General features: G+C 34.7%; 1 protein-coding gene across 2 annotated transcripts in view; it reads right to left on the reverse strand.

Moving 5' to 3' along the window:
• Positions 1 to 23,332, reverse strand: part of LOC150105231 (spondin-1-like) — a 716,059-nt gene that overhangs the window by 604,588 nt on the left and 88,139 nt on the right. For both annotated transcript variants that reach the window (XM_090395547.1, XM_090395546.1), the window contains exon 3: positions 9,432 to 9,565. In XM_090395547.1, coding sequence (XP_090251673.1) covers positions 9,432 to 9,565 — 134 coding nt within the window. The remainder of the gene's footprint in view (positions 1 to 9,431; positions 9,566 to 23,332) is intronic.

Below are 23,332 nucleotides of genomic sequence, written 5' to 3' on the forward strand. Positions count from 1 at the left end.
ATTATTATTCAAGCCACCATAGAGTCAAAAGAGTCATCACAGGAAGTCCTCCCTAGGAAACACAAAGTCTATCAAGAGAGAGGTCCTTTCTAGGAAACACAAAGTCTATCATACCACTCCTTGAACTCATTGACCATTCTCACTCTCACCACTCTATCAGGCAATGCATTCCACAGTTCAACCATCCCTCCATGCAAAGAAACCACTCCTCACCCTCTTGCTCACAGCTTCCTTTTGTATCTTCCAGGGATGGCCTCTTGTCATCACTTCTTCCTACTGTTCCACCAAGCAAAAGAACTCCTCAGTGCCAACCCTGTAACCACCTCTCAACAGTTTAAAAGTCTCAATCATGTCACCTCTCCTTCTTCTATCAACCAAACTCTGCAGTCCATATTCCCTCAGCCGATCCTCATAACTAACATTGTACAGTCCTAAAACCATCTTTGTTATCCGCCTCTGTACCCTTTCCACAATTAATTTATTCCCTTCAAATCCACTTCAGATATTATCATTAGCACCATGGATCATGGAGATATTGTGTTGAAAATAATAATAAATATTGGTAATCCCAAAATTATCTAAACCACATTGGAGAGCAATTTTCTAATTAAATAATTAGAGGATTAGATATAGAACTGCATTTGAAAGTCAGATAATTGAGAAATCACTAATGTATCAATATCTGTTTACTTTATCATGTGCATTTTCATAGTCTATAAACAGAAGATAGATTTCTAAGTTATATAATGATTATGCAGGAGCCTTTGGGAAGTCAAGGGATCATTAGAGAACGGCATCTTCCAATCCCAAAATATCTATCACATTTCTCTTTGAACATTCACTGAAGATGCACTCACAGCATCCACTGTAGCCCAACCTATACACTTACTACACACCATGAGAATAACCATTCACTTGCTTCCTAGCCATATCCTTACTCTGTTATTAGTGATGACTCCAAGTTTTCCCCACTACCATAAAAACAGTAAAATCTCACCTGTAAAATCTCTATAATAGGCATATGAAAATATGTCCATCTTGTTACTAACTGCTGCTGTATCTTTTCAGTTATCTCTTCATATATGAATCTAGGTGACCATATATGATTGTGCTAGTAGATGGTGTTATCAAAACCTTGTACAGTGGAAGAATAACTTCTTTATTTTTATAAGTTAGGAATGATGACGATATTCTTACAATTATCCAAGTACTAACTTGACACCTTCATAGATTACTCTTATACCTATCAGTCAGCCAATCTCCTATCCATGTCACGTCTATTTTACATAACAGTCACTTGGGGGTTTGTATAACAATCTCTTGTGTGTAACCCTGTCAAATGTCTTGGCAAAATCCAAAGGTAATGTGATATATTCATTGTTCTTCTTCCTCTTCTTTTTACCGAACTCTGTTGTCAATATTATAAAGCATAAGTAACTGCTGAGGCAAGACCTACTTTAAGAAAACTATTCTCTATAGAGGATCAAGGTGCTATCTACAGACCTCTGAATGCCAATCCTAATTAGCCTTTCCAAACCTTAATGACCACTTCAGAGACACTGATTGGTCTAAGATTGGTTACTTCCATAATAGCTTCACTCTTGGAAGTTTTTTGCCCACTTGGTTAGACTATAATAAATTTAGTTTAATCCTTTATCCAAGTGCATTAAGGGAGAGGCTCTGGCTCTAATGGTCTGGCTCCCACTGATGAGACCTCAATAAAGGTAGAAACTGGTCTGGGTAGTGGCCCCTCCCTTAATGCATAGCATCATACATGTCTGCAAGGAGATGTCTTTGCATTATGGGAGATACTAAGACAAGTGATGAGAGCTTAGTACACCTTTACCATGAGTTGCCTCAGTCCTGAAGATACTTCAGGCACAAACTTTGTGTGCTTACACTTGGATAAAGGATTAAACTAAATTTATTATAGTTTCACCCTTGTTTACCCGAATATTTCAAGGAACAGAATTATCTTGGTTTCCTTCCACTCATTAGTACTCATGTTGCAACTCAAAATGCACATTCAAGTCAGAGGCACTACTAATTCTCTTCCACATTCCTTCAGCACTCTTGATGATATCCCATTCAATCCCACTGCTGTGCTCGAATCCAGCTCTTACAATAGTTTTAATACTTCAAACGCAATTACTTCTATCCTTTCTAACTTCCTTTTTGTATTATGAAGCACTCAAAGTGGTGAAATTTTTGTTATGATGCTTGAACTGTTTTTTATTCACTACTACTTCCATATTTCCTATCTCTCTCATTACAACTCTTTTACAAAAGTAATTTTAAACAAAATTGAGAATTGTTTAGATCATATTTTTCTAATTCCAGTACAATATTCTAATCTAACAAATAAGCTTAGGTGTTGAAGGTTATTCGTCTTATTATTGATGGTATTAACAACACCAAACAAAATATTTTATTTAAAAAAAAAAGATGTTTATTAACTTGCTTATATTTTGCTGAATTTCAAATCAACATCTTCAGAACACAACAGGTATACACGACAGTGAGTAGGTGAAACTATACAAATTGTAGCGTACAAAAATCTAAAGCCCTAATCAGGCGCCCTCTAATGCTGTAATAAATAAATAAATAAAAATAAATAAATAAATAAAAATCGGTTCAGAGAATTCAGCAAGGCACATCGTATTTACCGACGGGCGAGTTTAGCGCATCTATGGGAACAAATTACCACTGCTTGCATAGAGCTTAGTAAGTTAAACAGCTCTAGCACCATTCTTACATGAAGAACTATTTAATGTTTTAAATCCTGAACTGTGGACCGTCCTACATCACATCTCCGAAGTTGCAGCAGAAAAAGAATTCACAAAAGTTAAAAGCAGGCCGTTGAAGAAATTTGAAATCCTATAACAGCATCAACATACTGCAACTTCAACAAGATTGCGTGGTCGTAAATTTATTGTCGCAAGTGCTTACTGAAAAAGCCAAGAACGTTCCCAATCTGGGCCATAACTTTGCCATTACACCCAAATGTTTTCCAAACTAAAAATCATGCTGAACGGGGCATCTACGATCTTCTACCTGCAATGGCTATTAATGTGCATATAGACATAGCAAGCATCCTAAACATGGCTAAACCACCAAAAACGGAATAATTGCCTTAAAAAAGGTGTATAGGAATTAAAATATTGTTATTACTAAAGCTGATAAGGGTAATGCAACAGTTATCATGGATCAAGAGGATTATAACAAAAAAATGCAAGATCTCCTATGTGACAGTTCTACTTACCAATTATAGATTAAGAACCCACTGCCTCAAAGGAAAAAAGTCTGCAAGTCAATAGTATAGATAGTCTCACTTATAAGCTTACCCAACCCCCCCCCCCCTTACTGGCAACTCGTTTACTTTTATAAAAAAATTCAGTCCATTTCAAATCGTTAGTTAAAAATTCAGACATAATGGTTAGTTTTGATGTCACTTTTTTATTTACTAATGTGCCACTGACAGACGATCTTGATTTGATAAAGTCTAAATTTCTCCCTGATATATTTGAATTATTCAAATTTACTATGTATGCAGGTTACTTTACATGGGGAGGAAAAATCTACAAACAGATTAATGATACTGCTATGGGTTCTCCCCTCCTTTAGCCAACTTTTACATGGAGCACTTTGAAAACAAATTACTGCAGCTACATACAGTCCCCTAGTGTGGTTATGATTTCTTGATGATGTGTTTTCCATTTGGCTCCATGGACAAGACACTTAGGATGCATTTGCAACCTACCTAAACAGCCAACACCCCAAAATTCACTTCACAGCAGAAAAAGAATCTAATTATTTTATTATTATTATTATTCAGGCCTCCAAGGAGTCAAAAGACTCATCGAGGGAGGTCCTTCCTAAGACATAAAGTCTGTCAAGACTCACTGAGGGGAGGTCCCCCCCTGAGAAACACAAAGTCTATCATACCACTCTTTAAACTCACTGACCGTTCTCGCTCCCACCACTCCATCAGGCAATGCATTCCATGGCTCAACCACCCTCCACACAAAGAAACCACTCCTTACCCTCTTGCTCACAGTTTCCTTTCGTAACTTCCAGGGATGGCCTCTTGTCATCACTCCTTCCCGCTGATCAACCAAGCGAAAGAACTCCCCAGAGCTAATAACTGTTTAGCTTTTCTTGACACGTTAGTTACTTGCCTTTCAGATGGATCACTATCTTTTTCTATTTACAGAACTCCAACACACAGGAAGATATCTACATAAACAATCACATCATCATACATCCCAACAGTATGGTATTTAAAAACACTTACACACAGAGCCAGGGCCATTTGTTCTAATGATATAGTGCTGTCCACAGAACTCAAAGATCTGTACCATACTTTCTTGGTCAATGGCTACAATTCCTACAAAATAGATAAAATACTACATAGTCCCATTCCTTCTCTAATACACAAGAACACAACATGACCATTTCTATTCCCTATGTTAGAGATACATCACAAAAGATAGCCAAAGTAGTACTAATAAAACATGCTCTTCGCACCACATTCAAATCTCATGTTAAATTAACAACTCTGTTCCTCTCTCCTAAGGATAAACTTCACCCTCTATCATACTCTGGAGTGTATGAAGTTCTTGTGATTGTGACTTACAGATCGGAAAGATTCTTTTTTGAGACAGCCATGGCTATGAAGAATTCTCTTAATCTGAACAAATATGATTGCATTAATTTGCCAAAAATTTGGGAGACTATTATCTTAAGAGTGACTCTCACATAGCTGTAATACTTTTTTTAAAAAACATTACAAAATCTTATTTGGAAATACATGAAATCTTATTATTCACAAAATCTTATTTGGTACTCCAATTGATGGGTTTGGTATTTTAAAGAGAATCATGACCGACCCACCGAAACTATAAAAATATCCATATGAGGCATCAGTAGAAGAAAAAGAAGAGACATTATTTTCACTTCTAGAATGTGGATGTAAAATATGTGGGGCTCCCTCCAGCCACACCAGCAATGCTTATTCGATGACACACACACAACTGCCTGATGGTTGTACATTCTCTTCTTTTATTTGTGGCGATGTTGGATCAATAGCAGTGGCATATGTGGAATGGGACAAAGAGGAATGTATTGAATAAATGCATCTTCACTCAGGATGATAATGTGATGCAAGCCTGGCTGGGCGAGTGGTTAGCATATCCGCTCTCCAGTCAAAAGGCTGCAGATTCGAATCCCCCCCGTGGGAATGGATGTTTGTGATTGTCTGTGGAAATACTAGTGGTGGTTGTCAGCAGTAGATGGCGTTGGTATAGTTATGATCAGTTGGTGGATTGAGTCGTGGAGACAGTTGTAGAGCAGGTGCCTTCCCTCGATGAGTCTTTGGACTCCTTGGAGGTGTCAAATAATAATAATAATAATAATAATTATAATTTGTAATGTTTCATTACTCACTGTCATGTAAACATGCTGTGTTGTGCTCTGAAGATGCTGATTTAAAATTCAGTGAAATATAAGCAAGTTAATAAACGTCTTTTTTTTTTGTATAAATAGTTCATTTGGTGTTGTTAAATATTGTTAAAAGTAAGTTATGAACAATATTTTAATATTTTTGCTATATATTGGCAAATTAGCATGATGAGTGAAAGTCAAGTAATTATTAGGAGATTGGGAGAAGAAATGGTCACAGGGAACAAAAGAAATGAAGTTTATACAATTGTTAAGAGATAACTATCTGAGATAACATGTAATGGAAGGGATAAGAGATTTGAGAGTGTTAGATCTGGTCATATCAGCAGAGAAGATATCAATAACCAGTTGAGTTGCACTACTTCCACTGTGAAAACAATCATATGGTCTTTACCTGGGAGATTGTAAGAAGTGCTGAATATTCTAAGCAAGGGGTATATGTGGAATTACAAGGCTGGTGATTATGACAAGATGATAAGCCGGTTTTCAGTAGTTCTATGGCATGAGAATTTGAAGGGGAAAGAGATGTTAATGGTGCATGGGAGATTGTCAAAGAGTGTTTAGGGAAAGCAGTATCAGACTGTATTCCGAGAGTCAGGAGGAGAAATCACGTAGGAATAAAATGGATGAATAGTATTATTACGCAGAGTTGCAGATAAAGAAAAGGTTGTGGAAGAAGTATAAAGAAAAAGGTGATGAGCATATCTATGATGTTCCTTACCATACAGTATGACCTGTATGGTAAAGAACATCAAAGCTAATTATAAGACGAAGCTAGCTGATGAGTCAAAAAAAAATCCTAAGGAGTTCTTTCACTATGTGGCAAGTAAAAGGAGGAATAACTATGGAAGGATAACTTTTAAAAGTGTTGACGGTAGGGAAGTAACAGAAACAAATCCAATAGTTAAGTTACTTAGTGATCATTTTGCAAAGATCACTATTGTACCATCTTGGTTGTGATATTGCAGTGCCAAATGTGCCAATGACTGATGAGAGTCTGGAGATAGAAGTGCAAACTAAGTCAGCAGTGCAAAATTTAGAGTAGTTCGTGTGTCAGGTGTAGTTGTGGTGAAAGTGGTAGAGAGGCTGGTGAGAGATAGAATACAAAATTGAATTGATGAGAATAGGAATCTTTTGCAGAGAATAACATGAACCTCATCAATCCCATTTTACAAATATTATATAAAATGGAGTTGATGAGGTCTTGCTTTAGTAACCTAGTTACATTTTATAACAGGGAGAAAATGCAATTGATAGAGGAGATGATATGATTATATAGTGATTTTTCCTAGATTTTGCAAAGATGTTTAATAGAATAACACATTAAAAACTACTGTTGAAATTGAAAAGAATGGAGTGGATCATCATTTGGAAGCCTGGTTGGAGAAATAGTTGGCTGATAGTAGCCAATGAGTTGTGTATGGGTTGCAATGGTTCAAAAGGCATGATGGCATACTACCATTGCTGTTAAGCAGTGCACTTAGTTATTTGCTGCTGCTGATGATGATGCTAAAGTGGCAAGAGTAATGAAGGAGAGCTTTGATATTAACAGATGATTTGAATAGTAAAGTGAGCTTTGTGAAGATGATTGAAGATGTTGGTTCAATGTTGCCATGTGTGATATTACTTTGTCCAGAGGAGATGGAATGAGTATTGGTTGAAATATCATACCAAGAAGTGGAAGAGGTGAGGAATCTTGGGGTGTTATTGGAAAGGAAGTCGAAGTTCACAGAACATACTGCCAAAATTTTAAACGTTCTCCAGAAAATTTCTGTCATAATGCAAATGTTATGACATTGGATAAAGGATATTGACAAATATGGATAAGAAAGTGAAAGTGCCACTGTATAAGGCACTGATCACCCCACATCTGACTTTCTATGCATGTATTTGGTTAAATGGATATCTGGATGATAAGGACAGGATTGAAAGAATGTGCTCTGCAAAAAGGTATTATGACTGTAAACACAGAATTTGATGACAGGATCTTATCAGATAGATACAGGAGAAACACTGCATAGTGTAATAGGCAGTGGTAGAATGAGAAGTCACCCTGGAAACTATAAGGATCAGGAAAGAAAGTGAAAAGTAAGTTTTACAAGGAGACTGGTAAATGAGTAATGCTGAATGTATTCAATAAGAGGTGATAGGTATTGTAATCTGTAGAGAGTTCGGTCTCCTTGAATCTGGGATTACATAAAGACCTTTTAGATATGATTTTATTGGTTTCTCTTTTGCCTTTTACTTGGCTTCGTTTATATTCAGTTTCATCTTTTTATTTGTTACTGTTTACCCATTCTATTGCAGGCTAATAAAATTTTTTATTTTCAATTATTGTTTTTATTTCATCCCACATCCAACTTTTTTATTTTGATTATATGTTCCTAAACTATCATATACTGCTAATGTAATAAGTTCTTTCATATTATTATTAGTATTATTATGTGATCCAAGTATTATCATGTGATCTTGGACTCCTTGGAGTCCAACGAGGGAGGATACCTACTCTTTCCATCTTTTTAGCTTTCCATCTCTACCACTTAATCCACCAACTATAGGGAAACACAACTACCATCATCATCATCATTTATGTCAATGCCATCTACTACCAATCACCATCATTAGTATTTTTTTGTCTGTAAATTGTGTGTTTTCTCAAGCATGTTTTCTCTATGTGTTTTTATTTCATTCCTTCTCTATGTATTCATTTCTTCTGCATTTTTTGAATTAACTATTAATCCTTTGATGATATAAATGTATTTATTTAAATAATTTGGCAGTCTTACTCTGGGTTGAAGGTTTCTTTCTGTTAAATAGCCAGTTTGGAAATCTCAGCTTTGTTTGAAATAGATATAATGATATATATCTATTTCTAGTGCACTTCTAACTGTAATGTCTATGAAGAGGCTTGTCTCTTTCTAATTCATAAAATAATGTATTATTGATTTCTGCTCTCTTGCACCTAACATATGCCTATTTCAGAACATTATTTTTGTAACATCATTACTTTGACCATACACACAAAACTCTTCTCATTATATGCAATATTCCTTATGACATTCATACTGTAACTTAATATTTTGCAAAATAGAATTGATATTACAGGTATTCCTCGATTAACACGGTTAATTAATTCCTCGATATTACCGCATATATCAAAATCGCGTTAATCGAATCTAATAATCAATTGTAAATATTACAATTTGTCCATGATCGATTACTGTATTAATAATTCATTTTATATGGTACTCTTTTTTAGGAAAGATAAAAAATGAATGCAAAGTAAATGTTTAATAAATGCTTGTACCTACATTAGAAACTAAACATTTCAGCGGATGCAAGCATAAGCAACCTTATGGACAACTCATAGTAAAGGTGGAGTAAGCTATACATCACTTTCCTTAGTATTTTCCATAATGTAAAGCATATCTCCTAGAGGACATGTATGATAAATAAGCCTTTGGCTCTCTATTTCATTAATACATGATGGTTTATTTATTTTCAGTTATAATCTAAAAATTATTGAACAAAGAATGAAAAAGCAACAATAAACTAATAATATATTGACATTGGAGGTCACGGTATCTCTCAGATACAATTTACTATCAAATATCACAAACCTTTACATAACATGTGTTAAACCAAACTGACAGCAAAAAAAAGTGCGGAATATCACTCGTAACATATGAACACACAGCTACTCATGACCTCTAAGCTATACACTGAATTGTGTAAGAATATTTATAATAAACATTTTGCATGTATCTGTCAGATCAGGCGCATTAATCAAAACTCTTGCTGCATATATCAATGTTTTTACACCGGGTTAATCAAATCCGTGTTAAGCAAGGGATACCTGTATTTGTGGAGCACCATATACTATGTCTAGAACTAGGCATGTGAAAATGTTGTGTGTTGTAGGTGTTCATGAATGTTATAATAATATATATGCATAAAAAGATAACACTTACTTGAATTGAACACATCCAGATCCACTATGAGGGGCTTTCCACATGACTTGTATTTCTGATTTTGGTATAGATGATGTTTGTGTAATGGCATTTGGACAGTCCTCTGAAAATTTTGAAAGAGCATCTCCAAAGAGCTATTAAGGAAATAAACAGTTTTTTCTATACCATGATTTATAATCAAATTTTTAAAAAGTATGAATGTCTATAGTTTTAACGTTATTAAGTCTAGAGCTTTAACATTACCAGTTCAATTGGAATACAAGTTTTCTTCTGTTTAACAAATAATTTTCGTAAAATGGTCAGGGCAGAAATTGATAGATAATAAGAAAAGCGGAGTTGATTGATATGATGACAGGCAATATGATAGAAATGTTTAAGTTACTAAAAAGGTCTTAGTAACAGAAGCAGAACAATGGATCATCCCTGGAAACTGCATAAGTGTGTTGCTAGCAAGGATGTGATGACTAGAATTTTTACTTGGAGAGTGTAGAATGAGTGGAATGGGCTCTCAGAGTCTGTTGTGAGTTCTTTGTCAGTGAATGCATCCACAGCAATACAGTGGATATTATGAGTCTCCTGCAATGAGTCTTCAGACTCCATGGAGGTTACCATGCAATAATAATAAGCGTAATTATGTGAAATTAAAATATTAAAGTTATATGTTTTAGCTTCTAGACAATCCAAACTGAAATGTACTGGATGTATCCAATCATGAACACTTTAATGAAGCTGAACAGACTTAACAAATAATGTCTCAAAGTTTCCTAGGATACTTTGCAACATTACAAAAAACTGACATTTGGCATGCTTACAGAAAAGATATGGAAATCTATGGTAAATATTTCAAAAATTAAAATTTCAAAACATCCAGCTGAATTACGAGAATCCAAAATTTGTAAAACTGATAAAAATCATTCAATTTATTATTGTTAAGAGAGACTCTGAGGAGTCAGGGACTCTTCTAGGGAGGCCACATACTACCTGCATAGCTAGAATTTATTCACAGTACCTGCAACACAACATCCAATGGAAATCCATTCCACTCATGCACTACTTTATGTAAAAAATCTAGCTCTCAATCCCCCCCCCCCTTCTTGATGACATTCATTCTCAACTTCCAAGGATACCCTCTTGTCCTTTCTCCACCCTCAATAAAATGAAAAATTCCATTTACTAATATTCTGTATCACCCTTTCAGAAGTTTGTAAGTCCAAATCATATCACTCCTCTTTCTTCTGTTTGCTAGTGTCTGCAGTCTACAATATCTCAATCTGTTACAGTTTGCTACACACTCTCTTTTGCACTCTCTCCACAGGATCAGAATTGCCATGGAAACCAGGAGACCAGATCTGCACACAACCGTCCAAGTAAGGTCTTATCAAGGCCTTATAAAGAGGCAAAATGGCTTCTATATCTTTACATATCAAGGTGCATTTCAACATTCCAATTATCCTCCAAGTTGTATTTGCAATCTTTGCTATTATGGCCCTTAAACTTCAACTTCCTATCTACTAAAACATGAAGATCTCTAACCTGATCAGTTTCTTCTAGCATAATCCCAATAGTATAATATTATTAATATTAGCATCAGACCTCCATGATGAAATACACATACTGGTAAGGACCTCATCATTACATATAATGCTTAATGCTTATCAACTGTGCCTTAAACTCAGCGTCGTCGCCAGATTAGATCACGCCCTGAGGCAAACAATTAAATATCCCTGGTGGATTATAAGACAAAAATATAAGAAAATTTTCAATTACTATTTTGTTTTTATTACAAGAGAAACATTAATGCAAAACTATTACATAATAATATTAATTAAATGTTTGTTTTACTGGAATATCACACAATAAGACTGTTTATTATAAGCTCTTCTAAATTTAAATTATAAGCTATGTCTCATTACACAGACTGCTTATACCTTATTCACTGACATAATAAAAGTACTTGTTTTTCTTGCCTCTGCTATATAATGACTATTGGGAAGGGCAATTTGTTTACCGCTGCAAAGCGAGTTACTATCGCCGAATGTGAAAGTATTTTAAGCTTTTTTTTCCCGTGCGCGGTATATGTGAAACTTTTTAATTTATTTTTTCGAAAAGTAAAATCAGGGTTGCGAGTTATATGCAAGTAAATGCGGTATTTCAACTATAAATAAGTACATTGGTACCTTCTTGAAAAATAGCTCGGATGCAGGGCCGATCCGAGAGTATCTGATGCCCCTAAGCAAAGAAAATTTAGGTGCCCCTATACATTGTCTCTCTCTCTATATATATTTTATCATTCTCACACAAGCACATGTACACCTACACATGTGGATATTTATAGAAATAATATCATTATGAACATTAAAAAAAATTATTAATCAAAACCAATACATTTGTATACATATATGATTACTCTTAATATCTGTATAGCAAGAAAATTATTACATCTTAAATAAAAAAATTATGAAAAATTAATCTTTCGAGCTTTTGCTTTGGCAAAGTTTTGAATTAATTGATCTATATTGATTGTAGATGCAATTTCATGCTCTATAGATATTATTGCTAGACCAGTGAGTCGTTCCTGAGCCATCGTAGAGCTTAGTGCCCCTAGGCGATTGCCTAGGTTCGCCTAATGATAAAAGCGGCCCTGCTCGGATGACAGTGATAATGCAAAACGAATTTGTAATGTGTACCTTCTTAAGAGAAAGAGGCCTGTAACGAATCCACAGAAATGCAGAATTCCCATCAGTTGCGATGCGATAATATTAATACGCTGGATGAAAGGAAAAATTTGCTGATTTGCTGGACATTCGACAGTGGATCGCATTCAAAAGGTAGATACAATTGGTTATTTTGTAGGAACATTTTTCTGTTTTGTGACTTTTCTCCCTTTACGGTAATTATGCGTACATTATTGTGTTATTATTCAACAATCGTTTACAGTTTTGAATGTGTATATAAAGTCAATATCGACAGTTGCCTGATTAGGAACGCATGATGAAAGGAACGGAGAGGTTTGGAGCTTCCCTGAATAGCATTCAAAGGTAAATACAATTGTTATGAAAAAGAGAGCCAAAAGGCTTCGCTTCGGCGATGCAAAATTATTCAAATTAAGTGGATATTGAATCCGACATTATTTCAAAGCCGAATAGAGAAACTGCAAGAGTTTCATGCCGAATACAGAAACTATAAAAGTTTCGGCCGATCCAAGCTTAAGCAAGCCTTTTGACAGTGGTAACTCGTAGTAAAGGTGGAGTAAGATCTGATCACTATCCTTAGTATTTCCCTTAATGTAAAACACATCTCCTAGCAGACATGTATGATGTTATACATTATGAGGGGGGGGTCACTACTCAGATCGATTTCGATCTTTACTGAGGTTTCATCAGTGGGAGCTAGATGTACCCAATTTACCCAAATGTAAATAAATACTCTTGGAGCATGGGTCCCATGCTACCAAGCGCGTCCCCGGGTTGCGGATAGGGGAATGGCCGCTGGATATAGAGGTTAGCTGCGAATAAACAGGCAAACCTGTGAATAAGCAATCATGGAGAATGGGATAGCATCTACCAAAAGGAATTGGTCAGATAGATAGTGGCATGGTTATCTCTATAAAAAGCCAAACATTTCCACTGACGGGGATGCGACACGGCGAGATGTAATCGCCATTAAATAAGTTACAGTCCGCTGAAAGTTGGGGCAGCAACAACTTTCATCCTGATCAGCAAAAGATCACCATAAGTGACAACGGTGTAAAGGATACTGTGGTAGGCGGATAATCATGAGGAATGAGAAATGGTTAGCACACTGAGCCTCTCTAGAAGGCTATTGCTGGACAAGGAAGGCAAGGGGATACTACCTTGTTCTATTTTTCCCTAGTAAGATAGCAGTATGGATGGACATTCTAAAAGATAGTAAAGCGCACAATGGCTCAATACTTGTGCACGGCAGGGGAAGAAGCAAGGCTTCCCAGGTCGTAAACCAACGAAATCCTTGTACATTCATTGGGACGTGGAATGTGAGAACCCTCCTACAAATTGGAAAAGTTGAAGAGAGAAATGGATAGATGGATAGATTAAAAATAGCCATATTGGGAATTAGTGAAATGAGATGGACTGGAACTGGAGATTTTTGGAATGGTGATTACAGAATCATTTATTCAGGTGATGAGACAGCAAAAAATGGAGTCGCGGTGGTTCTCAATAAGGAATGGGGAAGAAGAGTAATCAACTCAGTAAAATGTTGTAGCAGATTGATAATGGTAAAACTAGAAGCAAAACCAACAAATATTATAATAATACAAGTCTGCATGCCTACTAGCGACCACAGTGATGATGAAGTTGAGAGAGTATATGCAGATATTAAGAATCTAATCAAACTGACCAAGAAGGAAGATAATCTTATTGTCATGGGGGATTGGAATGCAGTCATTGGTGAAGGCAAAGATGGTAGAGAGGTGGGAAAGTATGGACTTGGATGCCGAAATGAAAGAGGAGATAGACTTTTGGAGTTCTGCCACCAATTCAATCTGATCATTACTAATACCTGGTACGAGGTACCAAAAAGAAGAAGGCATACTTGGAAAATGTCAGAGGGTATAGGAAGGTACCAAATACATTATATTATGACAAGAAATAGATTTAAAAATCAAGTAAAATCATGCAAAAGTTACCCGGGAGCTGATATTGATAGTGACCACAATTTGGTTTTATTGAAATGTAATCCGAAATTTAAAAAGTTGTCACAACCAAGGAAAAGGTCCAAATGGAACATAAGTAACTTGAAAATAGAGGAAAACCATAGAAACTATAAACAGCAAACTGATGAAAGCATTAAAACGGAAGAGAGGGGAAAGAAAAACATAGAGGAAAAATGGACTCATTTGAAGGATACAATCATTAAGGCCGCCAATGACTGCATAGGATTAAGCAAGAAGCAAATAAAAAACCATGGATCACCCAGGACATTCTAGATCTAATAGATGAAAGAAGAAATTACACAACCTCCCTAAAGGAAGAAAGGCAAAGACAAATATAAACATATAAAACATATGATAAATAGAAAGTGTAAAGAAGCAAAAGAACAATGGTATACAGAGAAATATAAAGAAATAGAAGATCTAACAAAAGCTGGAAGAATCGATAAAGCTTATAACATTATAAAAGGAATAAGCCAGCAAAACAAGACAAGAAGTAAAATTATCAAAAATAAACAGGGGAACATTCTTATAGATAAGGAAGAAATTTCGGAAAGATGGAAGGAGTACTTAGAAGATTTATATAGAGAAAAGATCTACATGCCAAGGCTATAGAAGATGAAACAAGACTTGATATGGAAGAAATTGGTCCAATTTCTTCCATATCAAAGTCCAATTTCTTCTATATTAAAAGATGAATTTGAATGGGCGCTGAATGAATTGTCAGCCAACGAGGCACCAGGCACTGATAACATCCCTTCAGAATTAATAAAATACTCAGGAAACATAACTAAGTCATACCTTTTCAAGATCATAAAGGATATTTATGAAACAGGGATCATCCCCAAAGATTTTACACAATGCTCTATCATACCCATTCCTAAAGTAAATAATGCAAACAAGTGTTAAAATCATCGAACAATAAGCTTAATATCACATGCTTCGAAAATACTATTCAAAATTATACAAAAAAGACTAACAAAGATGGTTGAAGAATATGCTGGCAATGACCGGTTTGGATTCAGGAAACAGCAGGGGACAAGAGAAGCAATACTAGCTCTAAGAACAGTTATCGAAAGAAGATTGGAGAAGAATCAAAATACTCTGATAGTCTTTCTTAACTTGGAGAAAGCCTTCGATAGTAAGCTAATATTCAATCTTTACCAGCATCAAGAAGCCCTAATAGAAGCAGCCAGCAATACCACAAAAACCGCAATAGCAAAAATACGTAGAGGTGTAAGACAGGGGTGTTCTCTTTCACCCATATTGTTTAATCGGCACATTTAAGATGCAATAAATAAACTGAAAGAACTAATGGAAACTGGAATTAAGATAAATGGAATTGATATTAACTGGCTACGGTTTGCGGATGATATAGCAGTTTTAGCTGATAACGAAAAGCCTATTTGAACTGAAAGCCACCCTAACAAAGATGGAAGAAATCTTCACACAGTACAGCCAAAAAATTAATTATAAGAAAACAAAATTATTAATTACAAGTAAAGCAAATCCAATGAAATTAAACCTAGGAATAAATAATAACCTACTACAACAGGTATCCTATTTTAAATATCTTGGAAGTCTTATCACAGAAGATGGAAGAAACCAATCAGATATTAAAGCACGGATAATCCTAGCCAAAAAAGCATTCTATAACAGAAGAAACATTTTTACCAGTAAAGGACTTAGCATCCAGCTCAAAAAGAGCTAGTGAAAACATACATATGGAGCATTGCATTAAGAAAAGAAAAGTAAGGAAGAAGTTCTGAATATAGTTCATGAAGAGCGGTCATTAATGAAACACATCTATAAGAGAAGAAAAAGCTTATTTGGACACCATTTGAGGCATTGGGGACTGATTACAGAAATAATGGAGGGGGGACTGTACAAGGAAAGAGGTCACGAGGCAGACCAAATTTCATATATAAATAACATAATGATGCTAACTGGCGCTAAGAGTTATGAAGAGATAAAAAGGAAGTCACAAGACAGGATGTTGTGATGTGCTGCTATATTTACCAATTTTCGGATTGATGCACCAAAGAAGAAGAGAAATAAATACTCAGGTTGAAGTGATGAGCTTACTCCACCTTTACTACGACTTGCCCTTGTCGTGAAAGGTTTGCTTATGCTTGGATCCGCCGAAATTTTTATAGTTTCTATATTCGGTATGAAACTCTTGTAGTTTCTCTATTCGGCTTTGAAATAATGCTGGATTCAATATCTACTTAATTTAGATACAATTGGTCATTTTGTATAGGGCTCCGGAACTTATTCGTTTAGAATTTGACCACTGAGAGGGATACACAGTAGTGTACTTAGATTTTGCAAAGGCTTTTGATAGATTACTCCATGATAGGTTGATAGTCAAACTAGATTGGATGGGGTTGGATTTTAGATTAGTGGACTGGATCGGAGACTGGCTATCTGATAGGTATCAGCGGGCATGCGGGCGCCGCTACGAAGGGGGAGCCGCCGCCGAGGAACCGTACATAAGTTCATTTTTAAGAAACATAATTTTTTATCATGAAAACAAAAAATTCTTAGAATGATCAATATTAAAATAAATAAGGCTGGATACACCGAATAAAAATTTTTTTAAAAAGTGTATATTGCTGCCTCTTTGATCAGCTGGCTGTTTACAATTTTGCACGAGAGCAGGCTAAATGCTTGCCTACAGAATGTTGTGTCTACTGCAGTCTATCTAAAGTGAAACGGTGAACGGTTTTTATGCGCAGAAACGAATTTTCGTACAAAACATTTGTTGCTAGTTAACCAGTCATATGGTACGCATCTCAGTAGGCTACTGACCGTAGCGCAGTGCGGACTATTATTTCGTCTCTATGTCGTGTTGGGTAATAATTTCTTGTGGGTATAAAATAGAAATGGAATCAAAAATTTAAAAAAAGTTATCCCGTGCACAAAATCGTAAGCGTCATGCTGCGAAAGAAGCAGATGTTAATAAAATTGTTAAAATATTAAAATATTCTGATGCAGATTGTAACCAACTCGATACATCAGAAATCAAAGTTGAAGAACCGTGCACATCATCCAGTTTTCATGAAAGTACTATGGCAACTATTGAACAAGATAACAAGACGCATGATTTAAGTGAAAAACAGTTAGGAGAAGATTTAGTTGTAGTTGACCACGAAACTAACACATTGTTAGTCTCTGTAAATTTAGAAGATCTATGTGAATGGGGAAATAGTGATGAAAAATTACGAGTTGTTTTAATTGAAATGGGGTCTGTTCAAAAGAAAAATATAATATATCCCAGAGATACATATGGTCATAAATTTGGCGACGCGTATTATAATAGAAAAATGGAAAATGGTGAGCTCGTGCCAAGAACATAGCTCATTTATTTCGAAACTTTAAATTATGTTTTTTGCTTTTGTTGCAAACCTTTCGCACCTACCGAATCAAGTAGTCTTGTAGAAGGTTATAATGATCGGAGAAATGTAAGTACAACTTTGCATGGACATGAGACTAGTTTAACTCACATGAAAAAATTCTTAAAATGGAAGGAAGTTGATAAAAATTTAAAAAACAAAACTACCATTGATTGCCAGACTCAATGGAAAAGAAACATTGGACGAGTGTTTTAGAACGCTTGACTGAAATTATAAAATTCCTTAGTAGCCAAAATTTAGCTTTTCTCGGATCATCTGATAAATTATATGAAAGAAATAACGGCAATTTTTTTAAAATTAGTCGAACTGTTTGCAAAGTTTGATCCCGTTATGGAAAATCATGTTGAAAGGACCCTACAACGAAACAATAGAGTACACTATTTGAGTAAAGACAGTCAAAATGAAATATTGGAAACTTTAAGTAACGCAATCAGGGATACAATTTTATTATCAATTCGAAAATCTAAATATCATTCCATAATTTTAGACTGCACACCTGATGTAAGTAAAACAGAATAAATGACCATTATTATTCGCTTTGTTTCCTGTGACAATGGAATTGTCAAGATCGGGGAAAACGTTTTAGGTTTCGCAGATATATCAGATTCCACAGGACGTGGTTTGTGTGCAACAATAATGGAACAACTGGAAAAATGGAACATTCCCATTGAAGACATGCGAGGTCAAGGGTATGACAATGGGGTAAATATGAAAGGAAAAAAATATGGGCTCCAAAATTTGCTTTTAAACAAAAATCCTCGAGCTTTTTACGTGCTGCTCATACTCTAAATTTAATCATTAACGATGAAGCCGAAGTGAATACAGATACAATTAGTTTCTTTGCAATTATTCAAGAAATATACAATTTCTTTTCATTCTCTTACAAACGTTGGGCAATCCTTTTCAAGTTCGTAAAAAATTAACATTGAAACAGCCATCAGAAACGCGATGGGAAAGTAAAATTAATGCAATCCGCCCTCTACGATATCAGTTACGAGAAATTTACAATGCACTTTTTGGAATTTTAAATAATGAAAATTTTAATAAAGAAACTCAGCATGAAGCACAAACATTATGTGTGCTAAAATAAAGGGCTACAAATTTATTTGCTCTCTTATAACTGGGCATAATTACTTAACAGAATAAACCCTGTGAGTAAAATGCTTCAAGACAAAAATATGAACATTACACTTGCTTTAATATCTATCGAAAACTTAAAAATATTCTTACAAGAGTATCGATCAGACACAAATTTTAAAGAAGTTCTAAAACGGCAAAAGGACTGAGTGAAGAGGTGGACGGAGAACAAGAATTTAAAACTGGTACGGAAGTCCGACGACGAAAGAAGACTCGACAATTTGATTACGAGCATCATGACGAAACTCCACAATCGCCAGAAGATAAATTTAGATTGAATGTGTTTTATACACTTCTAGCTGTTGCAATGTGTTCGTTAATAGAACGTTTTGAACAACTAAAAACATATTATGATAATTTAAATTTCTTGTATAGATTACTACAAATTAATAACGAAGATTTACGAAAAAATTGTGACGATTTAGAGATTCTCTTGAAGAACGGCGACAATAAAGACGTAAATGCAATAGAACTATATGACGAGTTATGTGCTTTCCGGGATATTTTTCGGAAGGATAATTTAAATATTCAAAACCCTTTCGATATCCTTAATTTTATTGTGTCCAATAATTTATCTTTCCCTAACTTTTCAATTGCTTTAAGAATACTATTAACCTTACCTGTTAGTGTAGCGAGCGGTGAACGTTCCTTTTCCAAGTTGAAATTGATTAAAACCTATTTAAGAGCAAGTATGTCACAAAAAAGGCTTGTTAGTTTGGCGTTAATAGCTATTGAAAATTATATATGTGCGGAATTAGACGTTAAGACTATTATTTCTAATTTTATGAATATGAAATCAAAAACCCTAAAATTTTAATTTTAAAAATTTCAGGTAATTTATGTACTTTAATTTATTTTCTGTTATTCTATAAAGATGTTATTTTTTAAATAATTATATTAAATGTTCTAATTATTTCTGAATTCTTTTCTTATTTTCTCATCTATCTTGAGTTTCTTTTATTTTTCTAAAAGATAGTTTCACTTATAAAAATTATTAAAAAATTTTTACAAGTTACTAAGAATTTAGTAACTTGTAAAATGCAAGATTTTTTAAACTTTAGTTCAAATAAATTTTAACTTTAATTAAAATTCATTTTAATTTTGTTAGCGATTCGGGTCGGTTAGAAGGCTATAATCCCTGTATCATTATATTCAACAATTAAAGTGAAGTGGCTTTAGCAAAATTTGCTTTAATTTTTGAGAATTTTTTGAATAATCGGTTTTTAACGATTATCCTGCCTGGTCAACACCTCCGGTTCGTTACATTTAGCGAACCAACGTGCAACTGTTCTGTCAAAATTTATTTAAGAAATTTCAAATAATTTAAATTTTTATTATCGTAAAAGAACCACACACGCCCGGATGGTTACAGGGGCGCTTAGATAGACATTGCATGAGGGCGGCAAAGACCCTAGCGCCGGCTCTGGGTATCAGCAAGTTGTATATGGGGAGAAATATCCAGGAAGAGAAAAGTCACTAGTGGTGTGCCTCAGGGGGGTCTGTTTTAAAGCCATTGCTGTTTAACCTGTATGTTAATGATATTGGCGAAGATTTGGATGGGGATATTCAGTTATTTGCAAATGATGAAAAGTTGGGACGAACTATGAAGAGTAGAGATGTTGTGGGTCTTACAAGAAGACGTGAATAGATTGAGTGATTGGGCACGGAAATGGGGATGCGAGTTCAATGTTGCAAAATGTAAGGTTTTAAAATTTGGAAAACAAAGATGGGATGCAGAATTTATGCTTAGTGAGAATATATTGTTGAGAGGTGGAAGAAATGAGAGATCTGGGGCTGATAGTAGATAAGGATCTGAAATTTAGGGGGACACATAGCAAAAACTGTGAAGATAACACAAAGGCTTCTGGGAATGAGGACACTGACTTTAGAAGTAGGGAGTTTCTTATTCCATTGTATAGGTGATTAGGCCACACATGGATTATTGTGCCCAGATTTGGTCACTTGGTTTTCAGAAGGACGAAGAGATGTTGGAAAGAGTTGGAATGAGATGTTGGAAAGAGTCCAGAAACTACTAAAGTAGTTTCTGGACTCTTTCCAACTCTGGACTCTTTCTTTTCAGAAACTACTAAGGTAGTTTCTGATCTCTAGAATGTCGAATATGAGGAAAGGTTGAGAAGATGCAATTTACAGAGTCTAGTGGATAGGAGGAAGAGAGGTGATATGATAGTGTTGGATTCTGATTATGTAGAGATTAGAGTAATTATTATTTGCTTTCAGAATCCAACATGATCTTTCATCACAAAGGCTAGACTTGTAAATGTTATTTAATGTAAACAACTTATTTTACAATTTAATATTCATATAACTACTTTAATTTTATCTAATATTTAATTACTTAATCAAGAACGTATGTATTAATAGTAGAAAAACTCTGATAAAATATTATTAAGCTATTTTAATTATTACTCTGTTAATATTGTAAGAACTTGTATTTGAAAATTTAACTGCGCATTATTCGAAATGTAAATATTCTCTATTTATTTCTGTTTGTGAAAGTTTAACGTTATGTAATAGCTCAATTTGATTTATATTTTGTTCTGTTTTGTTGTCATGGAGACGCATGTAAGTAAGCGAGCGCGAGAATTGGAACAGAACGTGAAGAGGAGGTTTATTGAAAATGCTGAAAGTTTACTGGAAAGTTAAAGAGATCTCGAGAAGAATTTAGGCAGGAAAAATGGATATAAAAAGGAGGAACGCTGGGAAAAAAAGCATTAGGAGAATTAGAGATTTATAAGAGAGAGATTGGCATTAGGTTGGAATCGGGCATTCGGCAATCACAGTGCGATCATAGCGAGTCGGCAAGTCACTCAAGCAACTAAATAAAGTCTACAAGTTGAGAAGCAGTTAGCTAATAAGTTTCTGAATAACAAATAAAGCAACGGAAGATAGCTGAGTGACTACTGAATGACTAGCGATATTTTAGTTGAGATTTATTTTCAGGACCGACCTTTCAAGGAAACACTGAAACGTGAAGCATAGTAAGAAGTAACTAGAGAATAAATAGAGGCAACAGGGTTGTGTTTAATGATAGCGGTGTTTAGAATTATAGTGCCTAAAGAATTATTTCAATAATTCTTTAGGCACTATAATAATTCTTTAGGCCGGAGGAATGAACATCTGTACATATAAAACCCCCAAGTTAAAGAATTATTGTGTATTGCCCTAATTCAAGAGTAATCAGTAGTGCTTCATACAAGAACATCTGATTATATGTATTGTGCCGGTAAATTAATTCAGTTAATGCTAGAAGATTTATTTAAATGAGTGCTGTTTATTGTTAAAAGTGTTTACAGTTATAAAAAGTGTTTGTGTGTATGTTGATGAAGGAAGAAGATTAACGGTAAGATTATTCCAACTTTAATATTTCTGTTCAGAGAAGTGTGCGAGTTTCATCTTAGAATTCCCTGATGTTAACAGTAACTATCGCGGAGAATTAAAAGAAGCGTAAAATTAAAAGTGTCTGTTTATGAAGAGGTATTACTGCAATTTTTATTGTATTTGGAACTTAAGGAACTATGAAAAGACTGTGATATAGAGATAACAGATTTATCTTGTCAGAGTTTGATTGTACTTATCGGAGAAGCTGAAGTGATTGTGATATCTTAATTACTGATTTGAAGTTAAGTGTAAAATTTATGATTTTAAAATTAAATGTTTGTTTTTGTTAATGAAAAGTTGTATTTTGCCTGAATCTCTTTTACTGCACCATTCATAAAATATTCGAACCAAAGCGGGAAAATTAAGTAAGTTAAATATATTCGGCCAGTATATATAAATAGCATCATATATAAAAGAGGATGGTTGTGAGTTGGTTTTTCTTCAATTTTTGAACTAATTCAGATATAGAGTGGCGCAGTCTATAAATATAAATTTTCTCTATATTGAATTAGAAATCAACTAGCAACTTATAATTTTGTTTAAGAACATCATAGTGACTAACATGTCGGATCCAAAGTATAAATTAAGTAGGATCCAACAATAAGGTCGTTATTTTCTCTTTGTCCCCAAAACATTAGTTTTATAAATTTGTACTGTAGCGACATTAATCTATTTAATTTGTAGGATGCAGAGAAAGCATACGTTGTTATAGCGTATCTTAGTATATTTTGGCATAGTGCTTTGTATATTAGTGTTTTTAGGCGTATGGGAACTATGTCTTTTAACCTGTAGAGTTCGCCACTTATTGTTCGGAGTTTGTTGTGTAGATGGTTTATGCATCGAAGTAAATTCCAAGGCATCGTATTGTTTGTTTCAACCTGAGTGATTGTAGTAGTTTTGCTGTTCTGTGTGTTTTTTATGTTGGAAAGTGGTTGTTGGATGGTTATATATTTGTTGTAAACTGGTCGCGTCAGTGGATTTCTGAATATCATCAATTTTGTCTTTTCTGAGTTTAGGTGTATGGAGTTTTTCGTGAGTCAGTCTATGATCAGATTTTTTTTTTTTTCCATGTTGCATATTTGTTTGGGCTATGCTTGCGTTATTATGGATGGATATTATTGCTGTAACGTCTGCGTATTGGAATATCTTACCTTTGAGTGGTAGCTGATTAATATCGTGCATGTAAATATTGAATAGAGTTGGGGAAAGTACAGCTCCCTGTGGTACTCCACAGGTTACTGGGGTAGCTCTCTGCTTCG

Source organism: Typopeltis vanoorti, chromosome 7 (assembly GCF_054136105.1).
Source record: "Typopeltis vanoorti isolate ZY-2024b chromosome 7, IOZ_Tvanoo_1.0, whole genome shotgun sequence".
In the NCBI taxonomy this organism is placed as follows: Eukaryota; Metazoa; Arthropoda; class Arachnida; order Uropygi; family Thelyphonidae; genus Typopeltis; species Typopeltis vanoorti.